General features: G+C 51.5%; 17 protein-coding genes across 17 annotated transcripts; 11 read left to right on the top strand and 6 right to left on the bottom strand.

Moving 5' to 3' along the window:
* Window positions 1-56: 56 nt before the first annotated feature.
* BCR37DRAFT_347698 (Fat storage-inducing transmembrane protein) lies at window positions 57-797 on the bottom strand (the record flags this gene model as incomplete). The annotated part of the gene is made up of 1 exon (XM_040867785.1): window positions 57-797. The coding sequence occupies one exon, from the start codon at window positions 795-797 to the stop codon at window positions 57-59; it is 741 nt and encodes a 246-aa protein (XP_040725173.1).
* Window positions 798-2,845: 2,048 nt separating this feature from the next.
* Window positions 2,846-4,435, top strand: BCR37DRAFT_379957 (uncharacterized protein). The gene has a single exon (XM_040869385.1). It carries the CDS (start codon window positions 2,926-2,928, stop codon window positions 3,943-3,945), a length of 1,020 nt encoding a protein of 339 aa, XP_040725172.1. The 5' UTR covers window positions 2,846-2,925; the 3' UTR covers window positions 3,946-4,435.
* A 522-nt stretch (window positions 4,436-4,957) lies between these two features.
* On the top strand, window positions 4,958-6,855 carry BCR37DRAFT_402760 (MFS peptide transporter; the record flags this gene model as incomplete). The annotated part of the gene is made up of 3 exons (XM_040871933.1): window positions 4,958-5,018; window positions 5,133-5,420; window positions 5,462-6,855. 3 exons carry the CDS (start codon window positions 4,958-4,960, stop codon window positions 6,853-6,855), a joined length of 1,743 nt encoding a protein of 580 aa, XP_040725171.1.
* A 30-nt stretch (window positions 6,856-6,885) lies between these two features.
* BCR37DRAFT_32681 (PCI domain-containing protein) lies at window positions 6,886-8,447 on the bottom strand. The gene is made up of 2 exons (XM_040866990.1): window positions 8,220-8,447; window positions 6,886-8,178 (listed from the first exon to the last, which is right to left on the bottom strand). Exons 1-2 carry the CDS (start codon window positions 8,251-8,253, stop codon window positions 6,917-6,919), a joined length of 1,296 nt encoding a protein of 431 aa, XP_040725170.1. The 5' UTR covers window positions 8,254-8,447; the 3' UTR covers window positions 6,886-6,916.
* Window positions 8,314-10,173, top strand: BCR37DRAFT_29238 (surface antigen-domain-containing protein). Its single transcript, XM_040866873.1, has 2 exons — window positions 8,314-8,386; window positions 8,428-10,173. Exons 1-2 carry the CDS (start codon window positions 8,363-8,365, stop codon window positions 9,841-9,843), a joined length of 1,440 nt encoding a protein of 479 aa, XP_040725169.1. The 5' UTR covers window positions 8,314-8,362; the 3' UTR covers window positions 9,844-10,173.
* BCR37DRAFT_347558 (Metallo-dependent phosphatase-like protein) lies at window positions 10,007-10,945 on the top strand (the record flags this gene model as incomplete). Its single annotated transcript, XM_040867776.1, has 1 exon — window positions 10,007-10,945. One exon carries the CDS (start codon window positions 10,007-10,009, stop codon window positions 10,943-10,945), a length of 939 nt encoding a protein of 312 aa, XP_040725168.1.
* Window positions 10,946-11,136: 191 nt separating this feature from the next.
* BCR37DRAFT_333041 (WD40-repeat-containing domain protein) lies at window positions 11,137-12,114 on the bottom strand (the record flags this gene model as incomplete). Its single annotated transcript, XM_040867083.1, has 1 exon — window positions 11,137-12,114. A coding segment is annotated over one exon (978 nt), but the record flags the coding sequence as incomplete, so codon positions are not given.
* A 218-nt stretch (window positions 12,115-12,332) lies between these two features.
* Window positions 12,333-13,265, top strand: BCR37DRAFT_387507 (ketopantoate reductase PanE/ApbA C terminal-domain-containing protein; the record flags this gene model as incomplete). The annotated part of the gene is made up of 1 exon (XM_040870542.1): window positions 12,333-13,265. The coding sequence occupies one exon, from the start codon at window positions 12,333-12,335 to the stop codon at window positions 13,263-13,265; it is 933 nt and encodes a 310-aa protein (XP_040725166.1).
* A 291-nt stretch (window positions 13,266-13,556) lies between these two features.
* BCR37DRAFT_387506 (putative Sin3 binding protein-domain-containing protein) lies at window positions 13,557-15,131 on the top strand (the record flags this gene model as incomplete). Its single annotated transcript, XM_040870541.1, has 1 exon — window positions 13,557-15,131. One exon carries the CDS (start codon window positions 13,557-13,559, stop codon window positions 15,129-15,131), a length of 1,575 nt encoding a protein of 524 aa, XP_040725165.1.
* A 94-nt stretch (window positions 15,132-15,225) lies between these two features.
* On the bottom strand, window positions 15,226-16,189 carry BCR37DRAFT_29242 (vitamin-D-receptor interacting mediator subunit 4-domain-containing protein). The gene has a single exon (XM_040866874.1). It carries the CDS (start codon window positions 16,025-16,027, stop codon window positions 15,320-15,322), a length of 708 nt encoding a protein of 235 aa, XP_040725164.1. The 5' UTR covers window positions 16,028-16,189; the 3' UTR covers window positions 15,226-15,319.
* Window positions 16,145-17,083, top strand: BCR37DRAFT_393072 (MAGE family-domain-containing protein; the record flags this gene model as incomplete). The annotated part of the gene is made up of 1 exon (XM_040871249.1): window positions 16,145-17,083. One exon carries the CDS (start codon window positions 16,145-16,147, stop codon window positions 17,081-17,083), a length of 939 nt encoding a protein of 312 aa, XP_040725163.1.
* On the bottom strand, window positions 17,077-17,696 carry BCR37DRAFT_379947 (uncharacterized protein). Its single transcript, XM_040869384.1, has one exon. It carries the CDS (start codon window positions 17,446-17,448, stop codon window positions 17,128-17,130), a length of 321 nt encoding a protein of 106 aa, XP_040725162.1. The 5' UTR covers window positions 17,449-17,696; the 3' UTR covers window positions 17,077-17,127.
* BCR37DRAFT_379945 (uncharacterized protein) lies at window positions 17,526-18,891 on the top strand. Its single transcript, XM_040869383.1, has 2 exons — window positions 17,526-17,614; window positions 17,656-18,891. The coding sequence occupies exon 2, from the start codon at window positions 17,762-17,764 to the stop codon at window positions 18,851-18,853; it is 1,092 nt and encodes a 363-aa protein (XP_040725161.1). The 5' UTR covers window positions 17,526-17,614; window positions 17,656-17,761; the 3' UTR covers window positions 18,854-18,891.
* Window positions 18,892-19,092: 201 nt separating this feature from the next.
* On the top strand, window positions 19,093-20,136 carry BCR37DRAFT_332332 (Zinc/iron permease; the record flags this gene model as incomplete). Its single annotated transcript, XM_040867058.1, has 2 exons — window positions 19,093-19,629; window positions 19,729-20,136. Coding segments are annotated over 2 exons (945 nt in total), but the record flags the coding sequence as incomplete, so codon positions are not given.
* Window positions 20,137-20,249: 113 nt separating this feature from the next.
* BCR37DRAFT_393069 (uncharacterized protein) lies at window positions 20,250-20,864 on the top strand (the record flags this gene model as incomplete). Its single annotated transcript, XM_040871248.1, has 1 exon — window positions 20,250-20,864. The coding sequence occupies one exon, from the start codon at window positions 20,250-20,252 to the stop codon at window positions 20,862-20,864; it is 615 nt and encodes a 204-aa protein (XP_040725159.1).
* On the bottom strand, window positions 20,809-23,777 carry BCR37DRAFT_30070 (high-temperature-induced dauer-formation protein-domain-containing protein). Its single transcript, XM_040866912.1, has one exon. It carries the CDS (start codon window positions 23,483-23,485, stop codon window positions 20,918-20,920), a length of 2,568 nt encoding a protein of 855 aa, XP_040725158.1. The 5' UTR covers window positions 23,486-23,777; the 3' UTR covers window positions 20,809-20,917.
* Window positions 23,637-23,937, top strand: BCR37DRAFT_393067 (putative 50S ribosomal protein L30; the record flags this gene model as incomplete). Its single annotated transcript, XM_040871247.1, has 2 exons — window positions 23,637-23,670; window positions 23,714-23,937. 2 exons carry the CDS (start codon window positions 23,637-23,639, stop codon window positions 23,935-23,937), a joined length of 258 nt encoding a protein of 85 aa, XP_040725157.1.
* Window positions 23,938-23,968: the final 31 nt, after the last annotated feature.

The following is a 23,968-nucleotide window of genomic DNA, read 5'->3' as shown; positions in this document are numbered from 1 at the left end:
TGGGTTTAATCTGATTTTACATATGATTGGCTTGGATCGAACATGCTGCGGCGTGCTCACCGTCCTGGAGTGCCAAAGATGGAGCGCAACGCAGGCACACGAGGGACAATCTTGTACATGAGCAAGGCACCTACCATACCGACCATCAAGCCAGTCATCTTTTCCTTCCAGGTGTGAAAGTAAGCTGCCGTCATAAGCAGCATCCACCACCAACCGCCGAGGAGCGCAAAACTGGCCTTGGAGGCGTTGTCTGTGAGTAGCGATGATTGCGCCAGGAGAAGGGGCAACAGCTCGTACCAGAGAAAGAGACTTGCATGCGTCAAGATGAAGACATGTCCACTCAAATCATGTCCACCCCGCCAACGACCTTGAATTTTCTTGCAAGCAGCATTCGTCACTGCTGCAAGAGCCTCTGCCTGTTCGCCAATTTCCACATCCGTTTCTACGCCCTTTTTGGCCAATTCACAAACACCACCTGACCAGATCATGGTACGGTCCGTCAACGGCGCACCAAAAGCCCATTGTGTGACTAGGATCCACAACAGAGTCGCCGTCATCCAGCGCAACAATGCTGCTTTCTGGTTCATTATTGAGCCTGGCAGTCTGTTGAGATGCAGGAAAAAGACGAGAGACGTCCAAAGCCAGCCATTCTTGACAAACAAGATATTGAAGAGGTTTCCCTTTGTAGCAAAGTACGATGTTGAGTGTCCCAGGGAAAAGCAGAAGCCGAGAAGGAGCGTGCATGGATAGATGCCAAGAATGATCTTGTCGACCGTAGTAAATCGCCCAGCATTCATCAAGCTGCGAAAGCTGTGCTTGCGACTTTGATCAGGCTGCAGACGCTCACCAGCGTCGGCCATGCTTTCTTCTGCGGCTCTCTAGCTTAGCTCTGGTCAAGCCCTATTTAGTTGGCTGGTTGGCGTTTGACAGGCGGACGTCATTGCGTTGCATCTCACGGGGTTGGCGCGCGACTCTTTCGCAAAAGATGCACACCGAACCAACACATCATAAAGTCGCTTTTTGGTGGAAACGTGCTCTGAGGATGACGCTACAGAGTAGGGGGTTCGGTCAGTCAGCGTTAAGACAAGGAGACTCGCGCTGGACGGCAGCGCCTCCTTGCAAGCACGGTAGAACAGGCACCTGTCCGCTGTATTCGTGCAAAATTGGCGGGTGAAAATTTTTTTCGCCCTGTTTTTGAGACTGACTTGTCGTCTTGAAGAGCCTGGTCACTCCTGCTCGGGTCCAAACATCAATCAAACAGGTAAGAGAGTTCCCTTCCACTCTCTTGGAGCGTCTGTCGTCTCCAAACAACAAATGGCAGCAACTAGGTCAACACCAAAGGCAACCTGGGGCCCCGGAGGTCTCATCTGAGCTTATTGTACCTTTGCCGCATGCGGTCAAAGCGCACAGCTCCCTCCAGTTTACTTTATGGCATATAACGACCACCTACTGCATCATTGCCGGCCCTTGCGGCATTGATTATCAAATCGGTCGGGGTTCTGCCTGGTCCCCGATTGGAGCCCTCGTTCTTCTTGTGCCGGTCCCGATACGCTGTTTCTCGACCGCGTAGTCTAGCATGCCCACTTTGGGAATGTCCCCTTCTCGCTCTCACTATGAGTGGATCTCACCATACTAGTCGAAACGGCTTGCTTCGAAGCTTTTTTCGGGGTTTTGCGAAAAAGCATTGCGCTGGCCAGCCTGTCTGGTCTTGTGGTAGGCTTGCTACGGCAATCCTTACTACAAATACGCTGGGGAACAGCATCACTATTGAGACTAGCACTGGGAGTGACGAGATATGCTGTGTCTTTTATGACCAGCCAATTTGCCTTACGGCACTAAAGCGTTGTTCTGCGTGGAGAGCTGGAGGCACCTTGTGCGGAAGGTTCTCTGTTTTGCTTCCTTCTTATAATGGAGGACAGTAGTTGAGCTGAATACGACGTAGCTTTTTTTTTTAGCTAAATCCCACCACAAACGGCCTATACTGCAACGGCTCACCTAAGCACATCCATGAAACGATGTGCAGTACAGGCACAGATAGCATGCAGGCAATGTTATCGCAGCTTTGGTACACAGAGACTGCTTCGGCAGCAAGAAGATTTCAAAGATGACAGTCAAGTGGCGTTGCGCGTGCGAAGTCTGCAGAGCAATGCTCGAACACTCATCAAGGCTCGGCGGCCTCAAGAGGCTGCCAAGATTCTCGATGAAGGGCTCAATCTACAGCCTTGGAACAGCTCCCTGCATTTTTGGAAGATCGCAACAAAGCTCGGGAGTGCCAATGCAGCCTTAGATGCATGGTCCACGATGCTCAAGCTCGGCATTGTGCCGCGGGCAGAGCACTACGATATCATCTCACAGGCACTCTATATGAGTGAAGATGCAAAGCATATGCTCGTCAAATTTTTCCATGATATGCAAGCCCAAGGTTTGAAGGGCAACCTTAAGTTCTACCAAAACCTCATGACAGGGTGTATGTCGGATGCGCTGCTTGATGATCTAGAGAAGGTGTCGCGTGCCATCAGATTGGATCCAATGCTGGATGAAATTGCCCGAACTCCCACTATGCTTCGATTGTTTGCAGCTGCCGAGGAGAAGTTGGTAACGGCCGGTAAGATGGCCAAGGACGAGAAGTTAAACTCTCTTTCATCATCGTTCGATCATTCAATGGATCCAACAGCAGCACAACAGGAGGAAGACCGGGAGTTCGCCGCAATGACCTCGCCTGACACTCAAAAGGAAGAGATATCTCAGTACAAAGGATTGTCTTCTCTAGAAAGCCAACATGTCTACGATTTGATCTCGCCCTTTTGGGCACCGAATGCAGATCAGACTGGCTCGAAAGAGGCTTGGGCAGAGGCGAGAAGTGTTGTCAGGAATTCTCCGAAGCCTTCTGTTGAAAGTTATCATCTGCTGCTCCGTCGCGCTGAAATGGTAGACTCTTCCGAGGAAGTTCTTGGTGTGCTTCAGGACATGGACGATGCTGGTGTCAAGGCAACTCCTATAACGCACAGGTTGGCCATCTCAAGTATGCTGAAACGTGATGATACCGTTGCAGCGATCGAGTTGGCACAAGTCATGGAGCAAAGCGAAGGACGACTAGATGCAATGATCATGGTTAACCTCCTTAAATCAGTTTGCCGAAAGGGCCAACATGATGCTGCCCTCAAGTTTCTGCGAGACTCGCTCAAGTCGTCCGAAGTGGATGTGACTCTCAATGATAGTTACCTGCGCATCTACCATGCTCTTATTGAAGGTATGATGGACATTGGCCGTGTACGAGATGCTGAAAACCTTATGGAGGAGATGTGTGCGGTCTGTCAACCAATCATCAAGACGTGGCAACTCATGATCGAGGGCTATATCAAGGCGAATCGGCTGGCTGACGCTGCAAAGGCATTCTCAGTCATTGTTGAGCAGCCCTTACTGCGGAAACGCTCGGAATCGGGCGATAGACGTATCGACAATATCATTGCTTCACTCGTTCATGCTTTCCTACAAAAGGACATGTATCACGAGGCAGAACGGCTGGTTAGCCAGTGTGTGGAGCACGGCGACTGGCGGGGGACGAATACAAAAATTTGGCGGCACTTCATTGAGTACTTGTGCTCACCAGCTGTAGGCCGGACCGAGGATGCATGGGACTTGTTTCGATTCCAAGTGGGCAAGATCCCCTCGGCTCAACAGCATTTCCTTTACAAGGACATGCTGGAATTCGGCTGTCTCAACTTGAGTGATACTCAGGCTGCATCAACATTGCTGGCGGAGATCAAGGAGAAGTCGATTGTATTTGAGCAATACGAGTCGGCCTGGTTCATGCACCTGGCTATGCAACATGGTGATAGGCTCCTTGCTGAGGAGATTTTGGAGAGTATCGAAAAGCAACTCAAGGAAAGGGGTGAACGGAAGGGTCCGAGGCTGATTGGAACTATTGAACGGTGGTCCCTGTAGCCGGCTGGCACGGTTGCGAACCAGCCAAGTGGAGCATGAGCATCAATTTCCTGAGTCGAGTCTCTGGACTTTTGAGTCTTGACTCTTGGATGCTGCTTTCGAGAGGATTTAAGCATACTGCATACACCTAGCATCCGGCAATTGCTGTACAATACAGTGTCAGTACTGTTAGAGGAAAGGAACCTGGTGAGCATTAATTTTCTATCACACTGAGACGGAGTTGATCTGCAGACCTTCTTAGTTGAGTCATTTGGCAAACCATCAGGCTGTATTATCAAGGTGAAAAATAGTGAAATGTCACTCGGGCTGTGCACATTGGCTCTAGCACGGATGAGGCGAAGCTTCCTGCAAGTTCCTGTAGCTGCGCCGTCGCGGCGTTCAGATGCCACCAGCGATGTCTCACGACTTTTGCCGGTGTCATCTTATCGCACACACTTCCTGCTTTGTGTATGTCGTTGTACGACAGCTCTCAGCTGCTCTGCTCAATATGAATCTCTAGTGCTTTGGAGAAATCGGCTGTCAGAGTCGAGTTATGGACAGACCATTCTAAACATCAGTCAACTCTATACTGAGCACATACAAAAATGTCAAATCAGAGGCTGAACCACCCGATCTGCGCGGAGTATAGATGAAAGTTTGACACAGCCTGACAGGCGCTATTGGATCCCCCACATGCAGATCCACATTCGCTCGGAAGGCGCTTATCTTTCTACGGCGCGCGCCTCTCTAGAGACTCTTGCCGTTTGCATTGAACCGCATACTAGACATTGCGGAAGTGCGACGAGACTGCTTGAGTGATGCGGCTTTGCCGCAGAACTCCCTTCAGATATGGATGAATTGCGGCTGAATCGCTTCATGAGGTCGATCATGTTGCCCAAGAAGGTAGATTGACGCGCTTCACTATGGTCTGGAGACTCAGATAAGCTTTGCGAGCACGCGACCATGGCGCAAGATCAGGAGTCAACAAAGTACAAAAGGCTCGACAAGTCCTCAAAACTCAGTGCATTGTATCATGACTTCTGCCGTCGCGCAGGGTATCGACTTGGTCGATGCGCATCCGACAGTCGCCACGGGTGACAAGAGTCTACCTCACGAGATTGACATTGGAGGCAAAATCGCAGAGCTGACAGAAAAGACGCAGCATGATCTGATCTTGACTAAAACTGCTTCCACCTCGCTGCAGGCAGGTGACTGGGAGATTCCCACAGACGAGGATTGGGCAACGCTGCGGAAAGTCTCCGGCCGCATCTCGGCCAAGGCGGCATCCGTCGCCATCATCGAGGCTGCTGAACGCTTCAGCTACTATGGAAGCACTGTCTCCTTTACAAACTTCATTCAAAGACCCTTGCCGCCAGGGTCCAAGACGGGCGCTGGTTTCGCTGTTGGCTTGACCCAGTCAGGGGCACTCGGACAAGGTCAGCGTACTGCGACAGCGTTGACTACGTTCAACTCCTTCTGGGCTTATGTGATGCCGAGTAAGGAGCTCCTCTCTCATGAATGCTTGCTAACTGCTTAGCCCTTGGCGCTTACTTGGCAGACGCTCATTGGGGTCGGTACAGGACCATTCAGTATGCAATTGGCGCTGCCATCATTGGGCACATCATTCTTGTCGTTGCAGCCATCCCGTCTGTCATTGCTGTCCCATCGACTTCCTTGGGCATCTTCACCATTGGCATTGTTACCGTGGGACTCGGTACCGGCGGCTTCAAGTCGAATGTCAGCATCTTGATTGCTGAGCAATATACAGACCCAGCGCACGTCAAGACGCTCCCGAGTGGCGAACGCGTCATCGTCGACCTAGTCACCACTGCCTCGTCTCTTTATCTTTACTTCTACATGGCTATCAACTTTGGTGCATTATTTGGACAAATTTGTATGACATTTGCGTCCAACTACGTCGGCTTCTGGCTTGGGTGGACTTTACCTACCATCATTTTCAGCTTCTGTCCGTTCATCATGTGGTTCTTTCGCAAGCAGTATGTCAGGACCCCGCCTACCGAGTCTGTGGTGGCGAAGGCGGCCAAAGCTGTTGGTCTGTGCTTCAGGGGCCGAGGGTCATGGAATCCGGTACGGTTCTATCGCAATTGCAAAAAAGACGACTTTTGGCAAAGTGCAAAGCCATCAGTGATCCTTGCTCGTGGTGATGCCCTGCCAAGCTACATGAATTGGGACGACCAGTGGATTGATGAACTCCGTCGTGGAATCAAGAGTTGTGCCGTCTTCACATTCATGCCCCTGTTCTGGCTCTCCTATAACCAGGGCTCTGGCAACCTTACTTCCCAAGCTGCCACGATGGACAGGGGAAATGTTCCAAATGATCTGATTAGTAACCTCAACCCAATCACGCTCATCATCTTCATCCCCATCTGCGACAAGTTCCTTTATCCCTTCCTGGCTAGACGCGGCATCAACTTTACTCCAATCAAGCGCATTACTTGTGGGTTTTTCCTTGCAGCAATTGCTATGATCTGGTCAGCCGTCACGCAACACTATATTTACAAGACTGGTGCTTGTGGAAAGTACATGAACACTTGCGAGGAGATTGCCTACGCACCTATCAATGTCTGGATCCAGTCCGGATCCTATGTGATAATCGCCTTTTCAGAGATCTTTGCAAGTGTCACTTGCCTGGAGTTTGCCTACACACACAGCCCATCGAACCTGCGTTCGGTGGTCATGAGTATGTTCCTTTTCAGTTCAGCAGTGGCTAGTGCTCTTGGCCAGGCACTTGTGGCCTTATCCGATGATCCGCTCTTGGTCTGGAACTACGTCGTTACCGCAATATTGGCCTTTATCGGAGGTGTTGCATTCTGGTATACATTCCGGAGCCTGGATGCTGAAGAGGATGTTCTTACTCGACTGCCCAAGACGACCTTCATTGGCAAGACGAAGGATTTTGAAGAAAAGTAGTTCATCAACGTAATTATATTCATCGTACATGAATGCCTGAGACCGTGTCTAGCCAGTAAAACTAATTCCCCGGCACTCCTATTCTGGAGGCGCTGTTTCGCCACAAATAATCGACTTCCGAGACCAGATTGCTGAGCACTTCAGCACGCGAGCCCGTCGCTTTCTTTGCCATTTCCAGCCTACCCAATTGCTCGTCTAGCACACCGTCAATTTGGTCATCAAGAATCAATTGGATGACGAGCTGCTCCACCTCGTTCTCGCTTATATTTAGCTCAGAAGCCATGAAGGATATTTGAATTCGACTGTAGGATGCAACCAGCTTGAGCAAGACTGCCGTTCTAACGTTGACGGTAATCTCGCCGACGTATTGTGCGATGAATGGATCTGACATGATAGTACCACGATGCTCTCTCAAAATTCGCTCAAAAGAGTCGATGTCATTTCGCTGATACGCATCAACCAGCGACATCATGCCCTGGATTTCTGGGTTTTGCTTGTAAGGCTTTGTCTCTTGGCTTTCGAACGGGTTGATTTCCGATTGCATCAGCATATTAGCCAGCACGAGGTATTTGAGCACGGAAATGCGCTGGTACAGGCCGGCCTCATCGTAGTTGCGGAAGGATTCGAAAAAGTCTTCCTGTGCAGCGACCCAGTTCTTTTCATGCATGTGCATCTTGCCGCCGCATTCTCGGATGATGCCGAGGATACGTGGATGTGTTATGCTGCTCTTGATGCGTAGGGTGCGCTGATAGATCTCTTTGAGCCGTTTGGTGTTCTTCGTCTCCGTGTACATCTGAATCTCTAGAGCATAGACTTCGAGCAAGTGGGAACCCTTGGACTGATCCTGCTCGCCATCCTTTGTCTCGCAAGCAGCATGCAGCTCCTTGAGGATTTTGTTGAGTCTGCCAAATTCTTTGCGATCAAGCCAGACCTTAGCCAGCTTGAGATTTGTCTTCAGCCATAGTCTATCATTCTTGGCCTCTGCCAGATTTTCGAGCGTCATTGCGTAGAAGTCTTGCATGAAGACTGTATCATCTGACTTGGACACATACTCGAGAATGTTGTTGAGCGCCTTCTCTGATGTGTTTTTCGTCACTGCCGACTTGGTGTATGCCAGCAGCCGCTTGTAGGATTTGAGCGTCGCTTCCTTGTCATTGAGAACATTGAATGAGATTTTGCATATTTGCTTCAGTGACTTGAAGCCCCAGTCTCCCTTCTCCTCTTCTGCTGCGACAACTGCAGAAAGCGCCTCAATGGCGGCCTTTGGGTCGTCCTCTTTGAGCGCTTTTGCCTGGTAGTATTGGTTCTCTAGATCAATGTCTCCTCCTTCTTCAGAACCATCATCTTCATACTCAAAGTCATACTGCTCTTCATCGGACGCTTGCATAAAGTCATCATCACTCATCTCGCCTGTGAACGGCCCAGCTTCTCGGCTTGCTCGTTGGTCGTCGCGGTCGACGTCGCGTTCACGTCAATTTTGAACTTTGCGACCACATCACAAAATCGCATGGATGGCGGCAATGCGGAGGATGTATGGCCTCTGAAGTTGTTGGGAATGAAGCTGATCTATAGATACTCCGGTCGCATCGAGAGGCGGCCAGCTTCGAGGAGGAACAAGAGCAGGCTGTCCAGGAGCGTTTGAACACATTCTACCACTATGCTGGTTTACGACTATCGGACATGGTGGATAGAAATGGATCTTTGCCTGCAAAGCTGAAGCAGGTGACGGTTCTAGGTACGCCTCACACACGGCCCTCGTTTCTGGCCAAAGTGCTGGGTGATGTGCTCAATCAACCCGATTCAGCGACACTCCGTTCATCCCTGGATGCACTCTCTGCGGCGGCCACTCGGTTAGCAGAGTTTGGCATCTACGAGAGTGTTGTGATCGATGTGGACAAGATTCCATTCCATCGAGGAGCGAGTGAACATGATCTTGCGGCGACATTACATTGCAAGGAACGCTCGAGGATATCTGCACGGACAGGTACCGATTTTGGCAATCAGGAAGGAAGTGCCTACGCCAGCATAAACATTCGCAACGCTTTTGGCGGTGCAGAGTCGCTTGAGGGCAATGTTGCCTTTGGCACACGTACGCGAGCATCGTATGAGGCGCGCTTGACGACGCCAATCGATGCGAATCCACAGAGCATCTTCGAATTGCTAGGCTATGCTGCAACACGGGCCAATACCCACGCGAGCCACGAAGAGTTGGTTCAAGGTCTATCTGCGAGTGTGAAGCAACTATCTGTGCTGGGTAGACACGACTTTGGCATTCATGCTGTTGCCAGAACGATCACGAATCTCTCACCTGGCGCGAGCCTCGCCATTCGTCAAAGTGCAGGCGACAGTCAAAAGTTCAGCCTGACACATGCTTTTGTGCATGACAGAAGGGACGATGTCGTGGTGCCTACCACTGGCTATCGGTTGGGCACTACACAAGAGTTGGCCTTACCGTTGACGGAGTCCGCGGCAGCTTTTGCCAAGGCAGAAGTGCAGGCAAGTCGGCACGGCAAAGTGGGTGATGTGGTGCTCAGCCTTTCTGCAAAGGGCGGCTTACTTTGGACTCTAGCAGAGCAGCAGTCTATGCTCAATGACCGTTTCCAACTCGGCGGTCCAACCTCTGTGCGTGGCTTCCAGTATGCTGGACTAGGACCACGGCCACGCGGATCACAAGATGCGCTTGGTGGAGATGTCTACCTGTCTACGTGTGCGTCAATCATGCATCGTGTGCCATTTGCACCAGAGAGCTGGCCCATCAAGGCTCAGACATTTGTGGCCACTGGTGCTTTGCTGCCCCTAGATAAACAGAAGCCTCGACAGACACTCCAAAAGCTACTCACAAATCCGAGCGTCAGTGCTGGCATTGGGCTCGTCTTTCGGCATCCTGCAGCGAGGATTGAGATGAGCTTCTGTCTACCGCTTATTGCTAGGCCTACAGACCAGGTCCGCAAAGGACTCCAATTCGGGCTGGGTGTCGATTTTATGTAGCCTAGACTATCTGACACGCGGCATACATAAAAGACTTTGATCGTCTAGATGTGACTTGCTCTGGCAGATGAGCTTCAAAAGTTGACAGCACGACATCTCATCTACACACCTCTAAGGTTTGAATTGCTGAATGCCTAGTGCTATACAAGGCGTCGCTGTCCTCATGGTCTTCGCACTGGCTTATATAGGCCAATTACTACTCGGAGGCCCAGCTCCAGATACGAGCCAAGTATCGCTAGACACACCCTCCTTATTCGCAATGGCAGATATTCATGGTGATTTCCCCCGCGCTACACAAGCTCTGATGCACGCTGGCGTCATCAAAGACCTAAGCTGGGCATTACCAAGTGGCTCTCGGTTCGTCCAAACGGGAGATATTGTCGATCGTGGACGTGATACACGACAGCTATACCATTTCATGCGTAATTTGACAGCGCAAGCAGAGGCGGCTGGTGGAGAGGTGCATAAACTGTGGGGGAACCACGAGTACATGAATGCCTTGCTAGATTGGCGCTATGTGGATGCAGGAGACTACAAGACTTGGCCATCACAAGAAGCAAGAAGAGCGAGCTTTTCATCGGGTGGTGACATTTTTGAAGACTGGATGCTGGACTATGCAGTGACGTACAGAGATCCAGTGTATCGCGCACACTTCATGCATGCAGGTCTACACCCTGACTATCGCGATTTCGACAGTGTGGACAACGTCGGCCGTGCGTTCATGCGACGTGCAGGAGATGGGCACCGTGATCATAGCAGCTGGACTCCACAAGAGGCTGCGTTCTGGTCCAGCGAAGGTCCCATGTGGTTTCGCGGTTGGGCGCTTGAAGATGAGGCACAGGCGTGTCGCGAAGCACAAAGAACAATGGCAAAGCTGGATGTGGATTTTCTTGTTGTTGGGCATACACCACAATTTGATGGTGCTCTTGCGCGTTGTGGTGGGCATGTCATCTTGCTCGATACGGGTATGAGCAGTGCCTATGGCGGTCCAGCTGTCGTGCTGGAGTTCAAGACAATTGCAGACGCATCTGGCAAGCCCCAAGTGCAGCTAGTCTTGCATTACGACGATGACAAGAGCCGTGAAATCGTTGTGGTGACTTAATCAAATCCGGTAAAAGCCTCGCCATCTTCTGTCTCGCCTTCATATTCTGACTTGATCTCTGGTGATTCCTCCTTAATTTTGCGTCGACGCAACACTTCATCGAGATCTTCGACTTGTGCATCTGTGGTTGTGAGACAGGTGATGCGCGATCCACCACAGTCTGTATCACCCACTTCGTACCAGCCTGTCGACCCTTGAGTCCAAATTTTGATGTGGCCGTCTGTACTTCCACTGCACAGAAGGAGTAACGAGTCTGTTGCTCCCTGTGGCGTGACGGTCTGTACATCTAAACACTTGACGCGGGCTGCATGACCAGTCAGCTCAGAATCGAGTTCTTGCTTGACTGGGTCGAGCATTTGAATGACGCCCGAGTCGAGTGATGCAGCGAGTAATTCCTGACCATCTGGTAGAGTCATGTACCGCATAGCATGAAATTTGGAAGTACCGGCAGAGAATGTATGTTGCAGGGCAGCAGACATGTCATAGAGTTTGATGCTCTTTTCAAACAGAATCGCATACGCGTCTCCTTGTGTGTTCCATGCGACCTGTAGGCCTTCTGCCGATTCGCGTCTCAGAGGTTTTGGTGTGCCAGGGGCAGGCTTGATAATGAGCGAATGCGCGGCTGCCTTTTTCCCAGTGACCAAGTTCCATAATCTCACATTACAATCGGCGCCCACAGACAAGGCGATTTTGCCGGAAGGGTGGATAGATAGGGAGTTGACCTTGCCATGCCGTGTGGCAAGCTGAATTTGCGGCGTCCAATCACGCACACGCCAGATGATGAGCTTGTTATTTTCATCAGCAGTGAGCATATGCTGGGGCTGCTCGCCTGCTGCACAGGGAGCGAATTGGATCGTGGTCACGGTGCCGTCATGTGAGAGAAGAGACCCGAGGTCTTTGCGTTTCCGAAGGTCATAGAGTTTGACAATCTCGTCGACACCACCGCTGGCTAGATACCGTCCACCGACAGCCAAAGAACGCACTTGGGCTGTGTGCGCTTCAAAGAGCCATACGCGGTTGAAGACGCAAGTAAGCTTGTCCTTTTGCATGCTGATGACGGCGTCAAAGCCATGCAAGACATGCTCGTAGGTGCCAACAGCGATCCTAACGGTAGAGGAGGGAGCTGAAGTCTCCGGCACTTGGTCTTCCCTTTGCCGTTTGGTCATAATTGAAGCCGTTTGCTGCCTGGACAATGCAATGCAGCTGCAGCTAGGCCTTCTTCTATATAAGCTCAAGTAGTCTCTTGTTCATGATCCCTTGATCCCGCGCCTGAAGATCAAAATTTCCTTTTTTTTTCATTTCCCACAATTCTGCTCAGACGACAGTCAAGCACCGGTACCACATACTCCAGAGTAGCGATGCTGCCAGGGAGGAGGCAAGAGAGGTGATGCATGTCATCGGGCTGGGATCCATCGGACACCTGGTGGCTCATCACCTCAGAGCAAGAGCTGGACTGACCGTCACGCTGCTCCTCAGAAACACGCCCAGGAATGCAGCCATCAAGGCAAGGGCAGGGGACTATCAGGTCTCGGTGAAGACGGGAGACACGGAGGAACACAGCACAGGCTATCGTATTGAATTGGTGGATGTTTTGGCTGGTTCATCTATAGACACGTTGCTCGTGTGCACCAAAGCATACGACTGTGCGGCTGCTGTTCGCAGTGTCATGCAACGGCTCAACGGCCAGTCTCGTGTTCTCCTCATGAACAACGGCCTTGGTGTCACAGAAGAGCTTGAGTCTCTCTGGAAAACAGACAAGAAACCCAGAATTTTGGAGGCCATCCTCACTCACGGTGTCTATGGCTTGGGCTCGACTGAGCAACAATCACGAATCTGCCACGCAGGCATTGGCGAAGTGACTCTGTCGAGTGACGATCTCGCAGAACCGCTTGCGTCCCTCAATACGCGTGTGCTCGATGCTGTTGCCTTTCGGAAAGCCCAGCTGACCAAGTTTGTGGTCAATTGCTGCGTCAATCCGCTGACAGCTATTCACGGCTGCTACAACGGTCAAGTGACAAGATATGCGTCTGCCATGCAGTTTACAATGCAAGAGTGCTTGACTGTGCTCGCTTGCGCCTACCCGACGGTTCCCCTTGACGCTGCAACCGTCCAAGCAGCTCTAGAAGTTGTCATCTCCAAGACTGCAAACAACAGGTCAAGCATGCTGCAAGACGTGAGTGCAGGCCGTCCAACAGAAGTGGCCTACCTGAATGAACGCGTCTGTGTCCTTGGGAATCGCTTCTCAATCCCGACGCCGACAAATGCCGGCTTATGTCAGCAAGTAAGAGCAGTCACGATTTGTCAATCTACGCCGCGCTGAGTGAGGGAGCCCTGTGAGCGTGCCCCTGGTACGGCTTGGTAGCTCTGGCTGTCTCTGCGGGTGTGCGGCCAGTGCTGCCGGTGCTTCCCGTGCCCCTCACTGCTGCTGCTGTCTCTTCCTTTTTGTTCTTTGTTGGCGCTCACCGTCGCGGGCAATCAACAACTCAAATCAGATGCAGCGACATCCGAGTCCACCCAGACCCAACCACAAAGCGACAGCAGCAGCAACGCACACAACCCAAAGGCGGCGCGCGCCATTCGACCTTCTTCAATTCCCAACAAGTACTTCCCAATGACGAGTATCCTCAAGCAACAACTCAACCAGCAGCAGCAGCAACAGCAGCAGCAGGCAGCCCACAAGGCGACCCTGCAGCAGCGCTCACCTGCACCTGCTTCCTCGTCACCCACGCCAGTCTCGACAGCTCGTCACGGTGGTGGAAGCGCTCACGCTTCGAGCGCTACAACAGGACCACCTGGTGTGTCGCGATCCAAGGAGCCCGCCAAAGGAACCTTTTCAACGCGCCGACCGTCGCAGTTGCAGCAGCGACAAACAGTGCCGCTCTCGTCATTCAAGGGGAAAGACGCAGTCGCTACGTACGCGACGCCCGACCGTTCCGTCTCGCCAAATCCAAAACCACATGCGCAAGATGGATTAGATGAGGAGGCCATGTCTACGGGTGAGGAGACGGATGACCTCGATATGGAAGGTGTCCAAAAGCGTGATATGGCCATTGCCGCTCAGCAGCGACAGGAACAAGATGAAGGAGACGACGCGACCATGATGGAAGACGACGCTGCGGACGTGACGTTGGACGCGTCCATGAGTGGGTCTGGACTTGCTGAGACGTGGTTGCCGCAATTGCTGAGCCAGCATGGACCGCTTGCTATCCGACACTTGACGCAATTTCTGGCACATGGTAACGCGACATTTGGTGCTTTGCAACCTGGACGGCAGCGACGCGTTGTCGTTAGGGCGCTTGAGTCGCGCAAAGGCGTTTTATTTGAGAAAGCTGGCTGGGGTCGCTGGTCCCTGCTGGATGGCAAGTACGACGCGTCACTCACTGGTAACAATCGCGCAGTCGGTTACTTCACCCCTGAATCGCTACCCATGCAAATCCGTTCTTCTCAACGGCAGCAGCAACACCACCAGCAACAAGCTGGGTCATTGGGTGGACATGGTTTGATGTCTGCTAGTCTCAAGCGATCGGGAAGTCGTGCACCTGGCGCTGGTGTGCCTGTCTCTGGCTCCTATCAGTCACACCATGAATTCCTCTTCTCGCCCAGTCTGTCGGTTGGTGTACCGCGCGAGGAAGATGAAGATGTTGATCCACTTGATCTTGATGAAGAATCAGGAACGGATGAAGAGGATTGGAAGACTCTTGGTGCAGAAGGATTAAGGCGACGTGCACAGGCATCGCGTACGCCTTCACACCCTGCGGCTCTGATTGCGTCGAGTTTTACGGACAAGTCAGCCATGCCCATGTCACCTGCTATGATGGCTGGTTCGTATGCATCGCCACGACACGGCCCAATGCAACCTGGCTCTTACTCTGGCAGTTCGCCTTATCCAATTCGGCGGAAATCAAGTGCTGGCATCTATCAACTCCATCACCACCATGCTGCTCATCGTCCCATTGGATCGCCGAGTGGTAGTTATCGTCCACCGACTTTTCCAAAGTCCAGCAGTTTTGTGCGGAATACCAAGATTTCACCAGACAGATTGTCGTCTTCACCACACGTTGCAGGTCATGCGTCGCGAACAAAACCGACGACCATTCCAGGACAGCAGCAAGATGCGGAAGCGGCAGAGGCGTTGTTTATGCTATCGAATTCTCTCGATGAGCGCGAACGAAGTGGGCGTTCTTGAGGAGTTAAAACAAGGAAAGAAATGTGTTACAAGTGTGAGGAGAGGAGATGGGTATCGTGGGCCATCCAGGACGCTTCCCTAGGTTATTGGGAAACTCACCTTGACGTATTAAGCTTTCTGTTTTCTTCTTTTTTTAAAGGCAATATAGGTTCTCAGTAGTATTTCCCCTTTGTTGATTATCTACAATCTTAGTCTTCATCTTGGTCTGGATCAAAGAGATCCAAGTCGAGGCCTGATGGACCATTGTCAGGCATGCTGGGTTGATTTTGTGCTTGATACGATGTCGGCTCCATTTCTGCAGCGCCACTGTCGTCCTTGATATCCTCCTGCATTGCCATCTCTCCATTCTGTTGAGCAACACCCGTGGCACTGCCAGCACCACGCCGCATCATATCCTCCGATGGCCAGGGAAAGAGGGAACTCGCTGTCGCTGAATGGGTTGTTGGATCGAATGAACTCGGTGCAGAGGACGTCTTGGCAAGAATACGCGCATATTGCATCAGCGTATGACACGCAATACGTGGTACCTCCTCTTCTCCCTCACTCATCGCACCCTCGCGGCCACTGAGCCTAGCTGGTTCGTAATTGGATGAGAGGGGTTTGCGGAGCTCTGTATGCAGTGTCCTGAGCACCTGCAAATTCTCCTCTAATTGTGCATCAAGCGCTGATTCTTGCGCTTGAAGCTGTACCATGGCTGTTGATGCTTGGAGATGCTTCTTGGCTTCTACGAGAGCCCGATTGTACCGCTTGTCTGCTTGGATGAGGGCAGTGATGTGCGATTGGAGCTTTTCAGAGATGGCCCCTTGGACATGAGCTTGAGCATTGGTTGCCAGGTGGTCTAGTAAGCTTGTCAGGCATTGTTCATAGCAGTCTATAGCTTCTTGTATGTCCAGCATCCCTTCCTCCCTTCATGTGGTCCTTCTGCTGTCTTCTTGTTCATGGATCGCGAATTTCGAAATTCGAGCAAGACGCGACAAGCGATAAATACACAACAAGAGCTCAAGAGACAAGAGATGCCCTCTCAATCGCAAGCAGCAGGCAAGCGAAGGATACGACGCGCAGCAGACGATGATTCCGATGAAGAAGCCACTCAAGCGAGTAGCAACAATCTCACCGCTACAGAAGTTAAGCGTATGAGTCAAAAACTCGTTCGACTCGCCCTCTCCCTTGAGCATGCACGCTTGCCTATTCGTCGTGACTTGATCACCAAGGAGATTCTTCAAGGTGCGCCGCGACGTGCATTTGCAGCTGTCTTTGAGGCTGCACAGACGAGCTTGCAAGAAGTCTTTGGTATGAGGTTGGAAGAATTGCCTGCAAAGGATAGAAAGAAGGGTATGACTATGACACAAATGCGCAAACTGGCACATACACAAGCAACGGCAGCGACACAGCCTGGGACACAAGCGTCGCAGAGTGCTCGTTCAGCCGCTGTGGGTACACAACAAAAGCAATGGGTCCTGAGAACCACCTTATCGCCTGAAATACGCGGTGCGACGATGGGTGTATTTGTCAAAGGTGAGGCCTTGTATAATGCAGTGTCGGGTGTGATTCTGGTGCTTGTGAGCATGTCGGCTGAACAAACATGCAGCTCAGTCAAGCTCAACCAGTATATGCATCGTCTTGGGTGGGATATTGATACACCTGCCGGGAAACTGGATGATGTTCTCAAACTGATGCGGAAGCAAGGGTACTTGGATTCCTGCAAAGATGACTCGTCTACGGAAGCGGGCGGTGTGCTGCACTTCTTGGGCCCACGCGGCAAGATGGAGACGTCGAGAAATGTGAAGAACCTGGGCAACTTGGTGAAGAAGCTGTACAATGCAGAACCTGGCTCGGCAGCAGCGAAGAAGGTGGAGGCATCCATCAAGGGGACGCTGTCTGTTGCGCTGGGTGAGGAGGAGGAGGAAGAGGATGCTGCGTCTGGCGACGAGGTTGTGTATGAGGAGGTATAGCTGGCCTGTCTACCTGCTAGTACTCTACCTGTCTACTCTACCTGCTAGTATCCTGCTTGGTCTCTTTCTGTTCCTGAATTTCCCTCCACACTCAGACAACCACAAGCGTGACGACACAGAGACACACAAGATGCAAGCATGAACCAGCACATCCCAGCACAGACATACATCGCAGATGCACACACCTCCCCAGAAGCCCTCGACTGCCTCAGACGCGATCTAATTCTAGGCGCGGCAGCCTGTAGTAAAGCCGATCGCGTACATGTTTGGCAAGCATTACTCTTGTCGCGTGAGGGAGAAGTATGGGAGCCTGCGACATCCTTAGCGGCGCATCGCGCTGCATTTGAGCAGCTTGAAAAGGACATGGTCACAGCGAGACCGGATGGTGAACAAGACCCACTGAGTGAATCGGCAAGTCCCTTCAGCCATGTCTCTTGCTTGATGGAGTGCTGACGACCGACAGCCGGCGTGGGAGACCTACTACAGAGATCAAGAGCGCAGAGAGACCATTCGCCAAGATTGCACACGCATGTACGTTCCTACGAGTCTTGCCATTTTGAGCTAATATCTAGCTTTCCCGATGAGCCATGGTTCCACCAGGATCAGATACAACGTACTCTTGAGAGTTTGCTCTTCATCTGGTGCAAGTCACATGCATCCATTGATTATCGCCAAGGCATGCACGAACTCGCAGGAGTCTTGCTCTGCGTTGTTGAGCAGGCGGGAGGCCCGAATGTTTTGGCAAACACCTATGCTCTCTTCGATGCAGTGATGCGCTATGCGGCCAGCTTCTACGAAGTACCGAGTAAAGGCGAGTCACCAGTCTGTGTTCGTGCGAATCACATCCAGCACACGTTGCTCGTCCAATTCGATCCGAGTCTTGCAGAGAAGCTCTCGCATCTCGAGGTGGAGCCACAAATGTACACACTTAAATGGCTGCGCTTGTTGTTTCTGCGCGAGTTTACATTCAATGAAGTTCTAGTCCTCTGGGATCTACTCTTTGCTGCTGACAGAACATTGAAGCTCATGGATTTTATCGCCTGTGCCATGTTGATCAGAATACACGATCGACTCATGCTTCCAGAGACAGACTACAGTGCAGCACTGACATTGCTCATGCGGTATCCGCATCCTGGCACCGTTCCAGCTCTCTTTGTTCAAGACGCATTGGCCCTTCGAGCAGGCGAATCAGGGCAGAACCTCATGGAACGGTATCAAGGCTCGAGCACTGCGTCACAGCGACAAGTGCTTGCCAAACCACCGCTTGTAGAAACATCTACCAATCTTGCAGGCGTTGCTGGATATTCCCTTGGCGCACTCCTGCACCAAACAGATCGCTTGGGCTTGAACAATTACTTCAAGGGGACACTGACAGAATTGAGTCGTGGTGTGACTGAAGCAAGACAGGTACTGAGTCGACAATCGACGGGAACTTCAGGATCACCTAGTACACCATCTGGCTCGCACGTCAATCGCGAACTCGCTGGTCATTTGGCACTGGTTATTTCAAATTTACGATGTGGTGAGCCGCTTGAAGAGAATCTACAGCGGTTGGAGGACTTGAAGTATGTCTTGCAGGGACGCAAGTCATTGGCTGAGTTGAAGCAGGTCAAAGTACCTGAGCGACAACGCCCAGCGACGGCGCCGCAAGCAGAGGCGATACCGACAAGTAGTATAGAGAAAGCTACGGTGAGAGGGAAACAGCCTGCGGTGCCAGCTGGTGCTACTAAACGGGTTAGTTTGCAGAGTGACTTTGGCTTCTTGCTGTAGAGAAATGATTGGCATGATATATAGCCTCTCCATGGACGGTGTCGATATTGCTCAGGCTTAGCTGCTGAGCGTGATGACGGTGATTGTGGTGTCCCTGAAATTGAAATCTGCTTTCTCAGTCTTGACTTCGAGCCGCGACTACAAAACCACCATCCACATTCTGCATCCGCTTGCTCAAAGACTGCCGCAGAAGCCTAGGACACCAGGGCTATATGAAGCATGGGAACGATGCTCAGGCATGGACACTCACCTTGTTCTCAAGTCTCGCTTGCGTGCTTGGCGCTTGCTTCATCTACATCGATGTCATCATCAGGCGCCTACCAGGATGCGCATCCTTCGACCTCATCAACGACAAGCGCATCCTCGTCTCTGGCATGAGCATCGGATCCGGCGTCTTGCTCTTCACAGCACTGAACAAGATGCTCCCAGAAGCGCTTGATTATCTGACGCCTGTCTTTGAGCGAAAGAGTGTCAGTCATGCTGTTCTGATGGCCGGGTATCTTGCAGGCGTTATTGTCTGCATGCTCCTCAACAATATACTCCTGCCATATCTGACACCCGACAGCGTTATCCACTGTTGTGGCGACGAGAACGATGATCATCATGCACACCAGGACGCGCATTCTTCAGCGACAGATGAGACAACGCCCTTGGTACAGCAACCATCGATGCATAGTCTGCGACGCTCAAAGACGAGCTTCTCACAATGCAAACGCACCGATGCTGAACGTGCTGGACCATGTGCCGGGTATTCTGATTTGTGTGCCGCTGATGAAGTGTGCTGTGTTCAACAAAAAGGACGGACTCAGTCAGCGAGGACCGAGCTGACACATACGGGAGTTGAAGAAGGTCATCACCATCACATTCGCGAAGAGAAGAATGATTTCTTGCGCATTGGCTTCCAGACTGCGCTTGCCATCTCTTTTCACAAGGCACCGGAAGGCCTCATCTTATTCCTGTCATCACATGCAGATGCAGCGCTAGGCTTTAGAGTATTTCTGGCGCTAGCCATTCACAACCTCGTGGAAGGCTTTACGATTGCTTATCCTCTCTATCTAGCGTTTGAGAATCGCTTCAAGGCGCTTGGGGCCGCAGTCCTCCTTGGCGGTCTCAGCCAACCCGTTGGCGCACTGATTGGTTTCGCCATCACAAAGGCACAGGGATCGCACAAGTTTGATGAACGATCGCTCGATTTGTCTTATGGACTCCTGTTCTCTGCAACTGCTGGCTTCATGTCCTTCATTTCAGTCGTTTCAATGCTGCCACAAGCCATCAAGAATGATACATCCAGAACAAGTCTATTTGGTGTTTCATTCTTTGCAGGAGTTGCTATCATTGGTATTGCAGGGGCGTTGCAAGAGACTTAAAAGACGCTGGTAGGCCTTTCGATTAGACCATGGATAGCCCAAGTTCTTGTTCCACTACATCCACCGAGTTGGCCTGTATTGAGCGAAATGACTGGCCTTGGAATAAGCCATCCAGGATTGTTCTTCAACAGCCTTTTGCTTCGCGCAATCCGTTTCGACAAGAACCTCGAGCAAACGTTGCGTACGACCTTCTCGATGCAATTCCAACTCGCTTTGAGATTCATCACGAGCGTGAACTGCACGGCCTGAACAACCAGGCGGCTGTTCGTTCTCTCGTTGCAGCTCTGACACTTGCATTGCGTGCACGGACCTTGCACGGCTCTCTGGCCATGCGAGACTTGGAAGGTTGGCAATCCTTGCGAACGCGCGACGATCAAGATGCCGTCCTGGAATTGGTGAAGGGGATCTTTCAATCACGCGGATGGCAACCAATCCTACAAGTTGGCAAAAGTCCCTCTGCACCCCCGCCTGTCCTTGCATTACGCGGCCAGCGCACAAAACGGCGCGAGAGTGTCGATAAGATGCTCAAGGGTTTCAAGCTGAAGCCAAAACGCCGCAATAGAGAAGCAACGTGGACGGCCAAGGATTTGTTGCTGGCAGAGCGCGCATCAACGCCACTCTTCTTTGACTTTTCTACATCGTAAATGAAATTGCAACAACACTCTATGATGTGCATAATCCAGCGACACTTCTTTGTTCAAGAGGGTGAAGGTGCCGTTGGGCTCTTCACGCCAAGGGCACCACTGAGCCGCTCTGCAAGTGAATTGCCAACAGCCTCAACAGCGCCCCCACCGATCTTGAAGATTGTGCCTTGAGAGGATGAATCTTCCTGCACCCTGAACAGCTTGACGTGTGTGCCCGTCCAGACGCCTACAGCACCGACATTGAGACGTGTTTCGGAAATGTAGACATATCCCCAAAGTAATGACTCAAACCAAACTTTTGCCTGATCAGACCAAACAAACGTCCGTGGATTGGGGGGTCTTGCCGGCTGCGCCAAGTCAAGCGTTGCTCCGGAAATGTATTGTAAAATAGGTCGTGGATCAGGCGTTTCCTGCGTCAGGCGCAAAACTTCAGGTTGTAGTTGCGTCAAGACTTGCATGATGGGTGATAAGTCGAGGTCAGGATACCATGATTGGAACCATGGTGCATCTGCCAGAAAGCCTGTATCTAGTATCGCATGTTGGTATAAGCCAAGGGTTTGCGCTGACCCTATACTAGAAGCCGAATTTTGACGTTGAAGCACAGGCGGTGATTCTCTTCTACCTTCTGGAAGCTTGCCTTTCGCCTTCTCCGACATGACTTTAGGGGAAGGTGTGAAATCAATATCATCAGCCATACTTGGCGTACGTGAGTGTGTGCGAGATCGAGCAACAGGAGAAGATGCTTCGGGTTCAGAATCGTCATGGTCACCAATGGCGAAGCTATCCTTGAGTGGCGCATCTTCATCAACAGCCTTGAGTTTCTCCTTTTCAGCTCGCCGGCGTCGAAGTCTTTGTATTTGCTCGAGACCAGAGTCAAGCGAGAGCTTTTGCAGAGCAGTAAAGACCTTGTTGTTGCGCAGGATGGCGTAAATGAGATGTGGATTCTCGCTGAAATTGTGCTCAATAATGCCATTTAAGACTTCAAGCAAGTATAGTAGCAACTGATGATTGAGTTCATTGGCAAACAAGAAACTCGGCTGAGCGATACTGTTGAGCAGCTGGAGTAGCTTGGTAGATGCCATGATGCTGAGGCCATTGAAGTAAGGCGCTACATTGCTCAATGTCATGAAAAGCGCTGGATAGAGACTGACGAGCGCGCCACGCGATGTTGCAATGAGAGAGTAGATACTGACGACGAGATAGTCTGCGTACGTGCAGTGTGGAGAAGGAATGCGTACTGAAGCCGGCAAAGAATTGTGTCCCTCGAATGGCTTGCTGAGCGATTTTGCGAACTTGGACTCTGCACTCAGGGGTTGCAGAATGAAGACGCACATGCGCACGAGGCCAATCTGAGCAGGATCGGTCTTGTTTTCAAGCGCATAGAAGAGAAGAAGCACGAGGAAGTCGAGTGCTCGATCTGTTTCGATAAGAAAGGTGCGAAAGCGTCGATTCTGCTGCAACGTTTCCCAGAAGAGGAACAGCATCTCTGGGTAATAGCGAACAGCCTTTTGAGAACCAGGCAGTAGTGCTGTAGATGCCTGCAACGGCTGTTGGAGCGCTCGAAGCATGCCATCTACCATGAAGTTGAAATCCGCCGCTCGATGGAGCTTCTTGAAGTAATATCTAAATTGATCAACCGGCTCGTCCTTGTCTGCGGATTGCTGTATGTAGCATGTTGTACCTGACTCTGGCAGAGGATAGCAGAGTAGCGCAAGCAGAAATTGAAGGCAGTAGGTGACGAGCAGTTGCCGTGAATCCGCAAGAAATGCCGCGGAGTAAGGCAGGGTCCGCCATGTCGTTGGATTATACTTCATGGTGATGTTCAACATGGAGCACAAGATAGCGAGAACCACATTCTTTGGTGTTGTCACCACAAGATGGGTGATGTGACGGTTCTCGCGCTCGACATTGGCAGGGATATACATGCCGCGTGAGATGAGTGCTAGAATGCAGCGAAGCACTTCAATCCTATTGGAGTCGAGTTGCTTGGTCGAGCCCATGGGAATGGTACACCCAACACCAGTCTCCCATATGCTGTAGACCACTTTACCCTTCTGGTTGGGTGGTATTGTGAAGCCAGAGTAAAACAGCAGATCCACCAAGGTATGCATGAGTTCTTCCGCCATTGGCTCCACCTCTTCTGCATTGCTTGTCGCTTGCATTTGTGTCATTTGAATCGATTCTTGCGTCGGCGTCGACTCCTCTGGCGGCTCAACTGACCTCGAGGTCCGCCGTGTCCGCTTCACCCACCAAAAGTTCTCCATTGCATCGTCCATCGCATCCGACTCGAAGATGAATGGAATCAACCTTGTCAAGACACGCAAGCAGTTCAAGAGATGCTGCTCTGGCGCTTTACTCTCATTGCTTGTTGGGAATTGTGCATGATCCTTGAGTGCAAAGAGTCGCGTACACAAAACAAGCAGCAGGCTTTTGAAGTTCTCCGGCGCTTCGTCGCGCGCTCTACGTATGTCTGTTGGCGAGAAGAGGGTAAATACGTCTTCTGCGCCTTCCGGTAGAGTCCAGAAGTTGTGCCAGTATGGGTCATCCAAGGCGATGTTGCGCTCTTCATGCAACCTGAAGATCCCCCTGCGGAAACTCAGCTTTGATTCTTGAGCACCCATGGCAGGAGCTTACTATACAGCAGCTGTCCAGGTATGCCTGCCCCTCTGTCGAGCTACTGGCTGAGTGAGTGTAATGCCTTGGATGTGTGAGGTCTCGTCAGCCCAAAAAATGAGAAAGGCGACGACCAAGCACCAACAAACTTGTGCACCCATGCCCTTCCTCAAAATAACGCTGGTGCGTTCAGGTATGTGCATCTGTTGTGCTCAAAGACGAAGCTGATATCCTAGCAATAGGCCTGCCCGAAAAGACAAATCTGGTACTCGCATCGCTTGGCCTGCGCAAGAGAATGCAGTCGGTCTTTCACACAGTCTCACCGCAGACGGCAGGCATGGTCCTCAAAGTCAAGGAGCTCGTCAAGGTAGAGCAAGTGGAAGAGCGACAAACGATACAGCAGATGCGGTCGGCGAGAAGTCCGCCAAGGGGATTCGTCAAGACTGGATCCTTGCTATGAGCTCCGGAAAATCTGCATTCATCATTGCAGG

Source organism: Protomyces lactucae-debilis, assembly GCF_002105105.1.
Source record: "Protomyces lactucae-debilis strain 12-1054 chromosome Unknown BCR37scaffold_10, whole genome shotgun sequence".
Classification (NCBI taxonomy): Eukaryota; Fungi; Ascomycota; class Taphrinomycetes; order Taphrinales; family Protomycetaceae; genus Protomyces; species Protomyces lactucae-debilis.
This window is presented reverse-complemented; position numbering and strand designations above follow the sequence as displayed.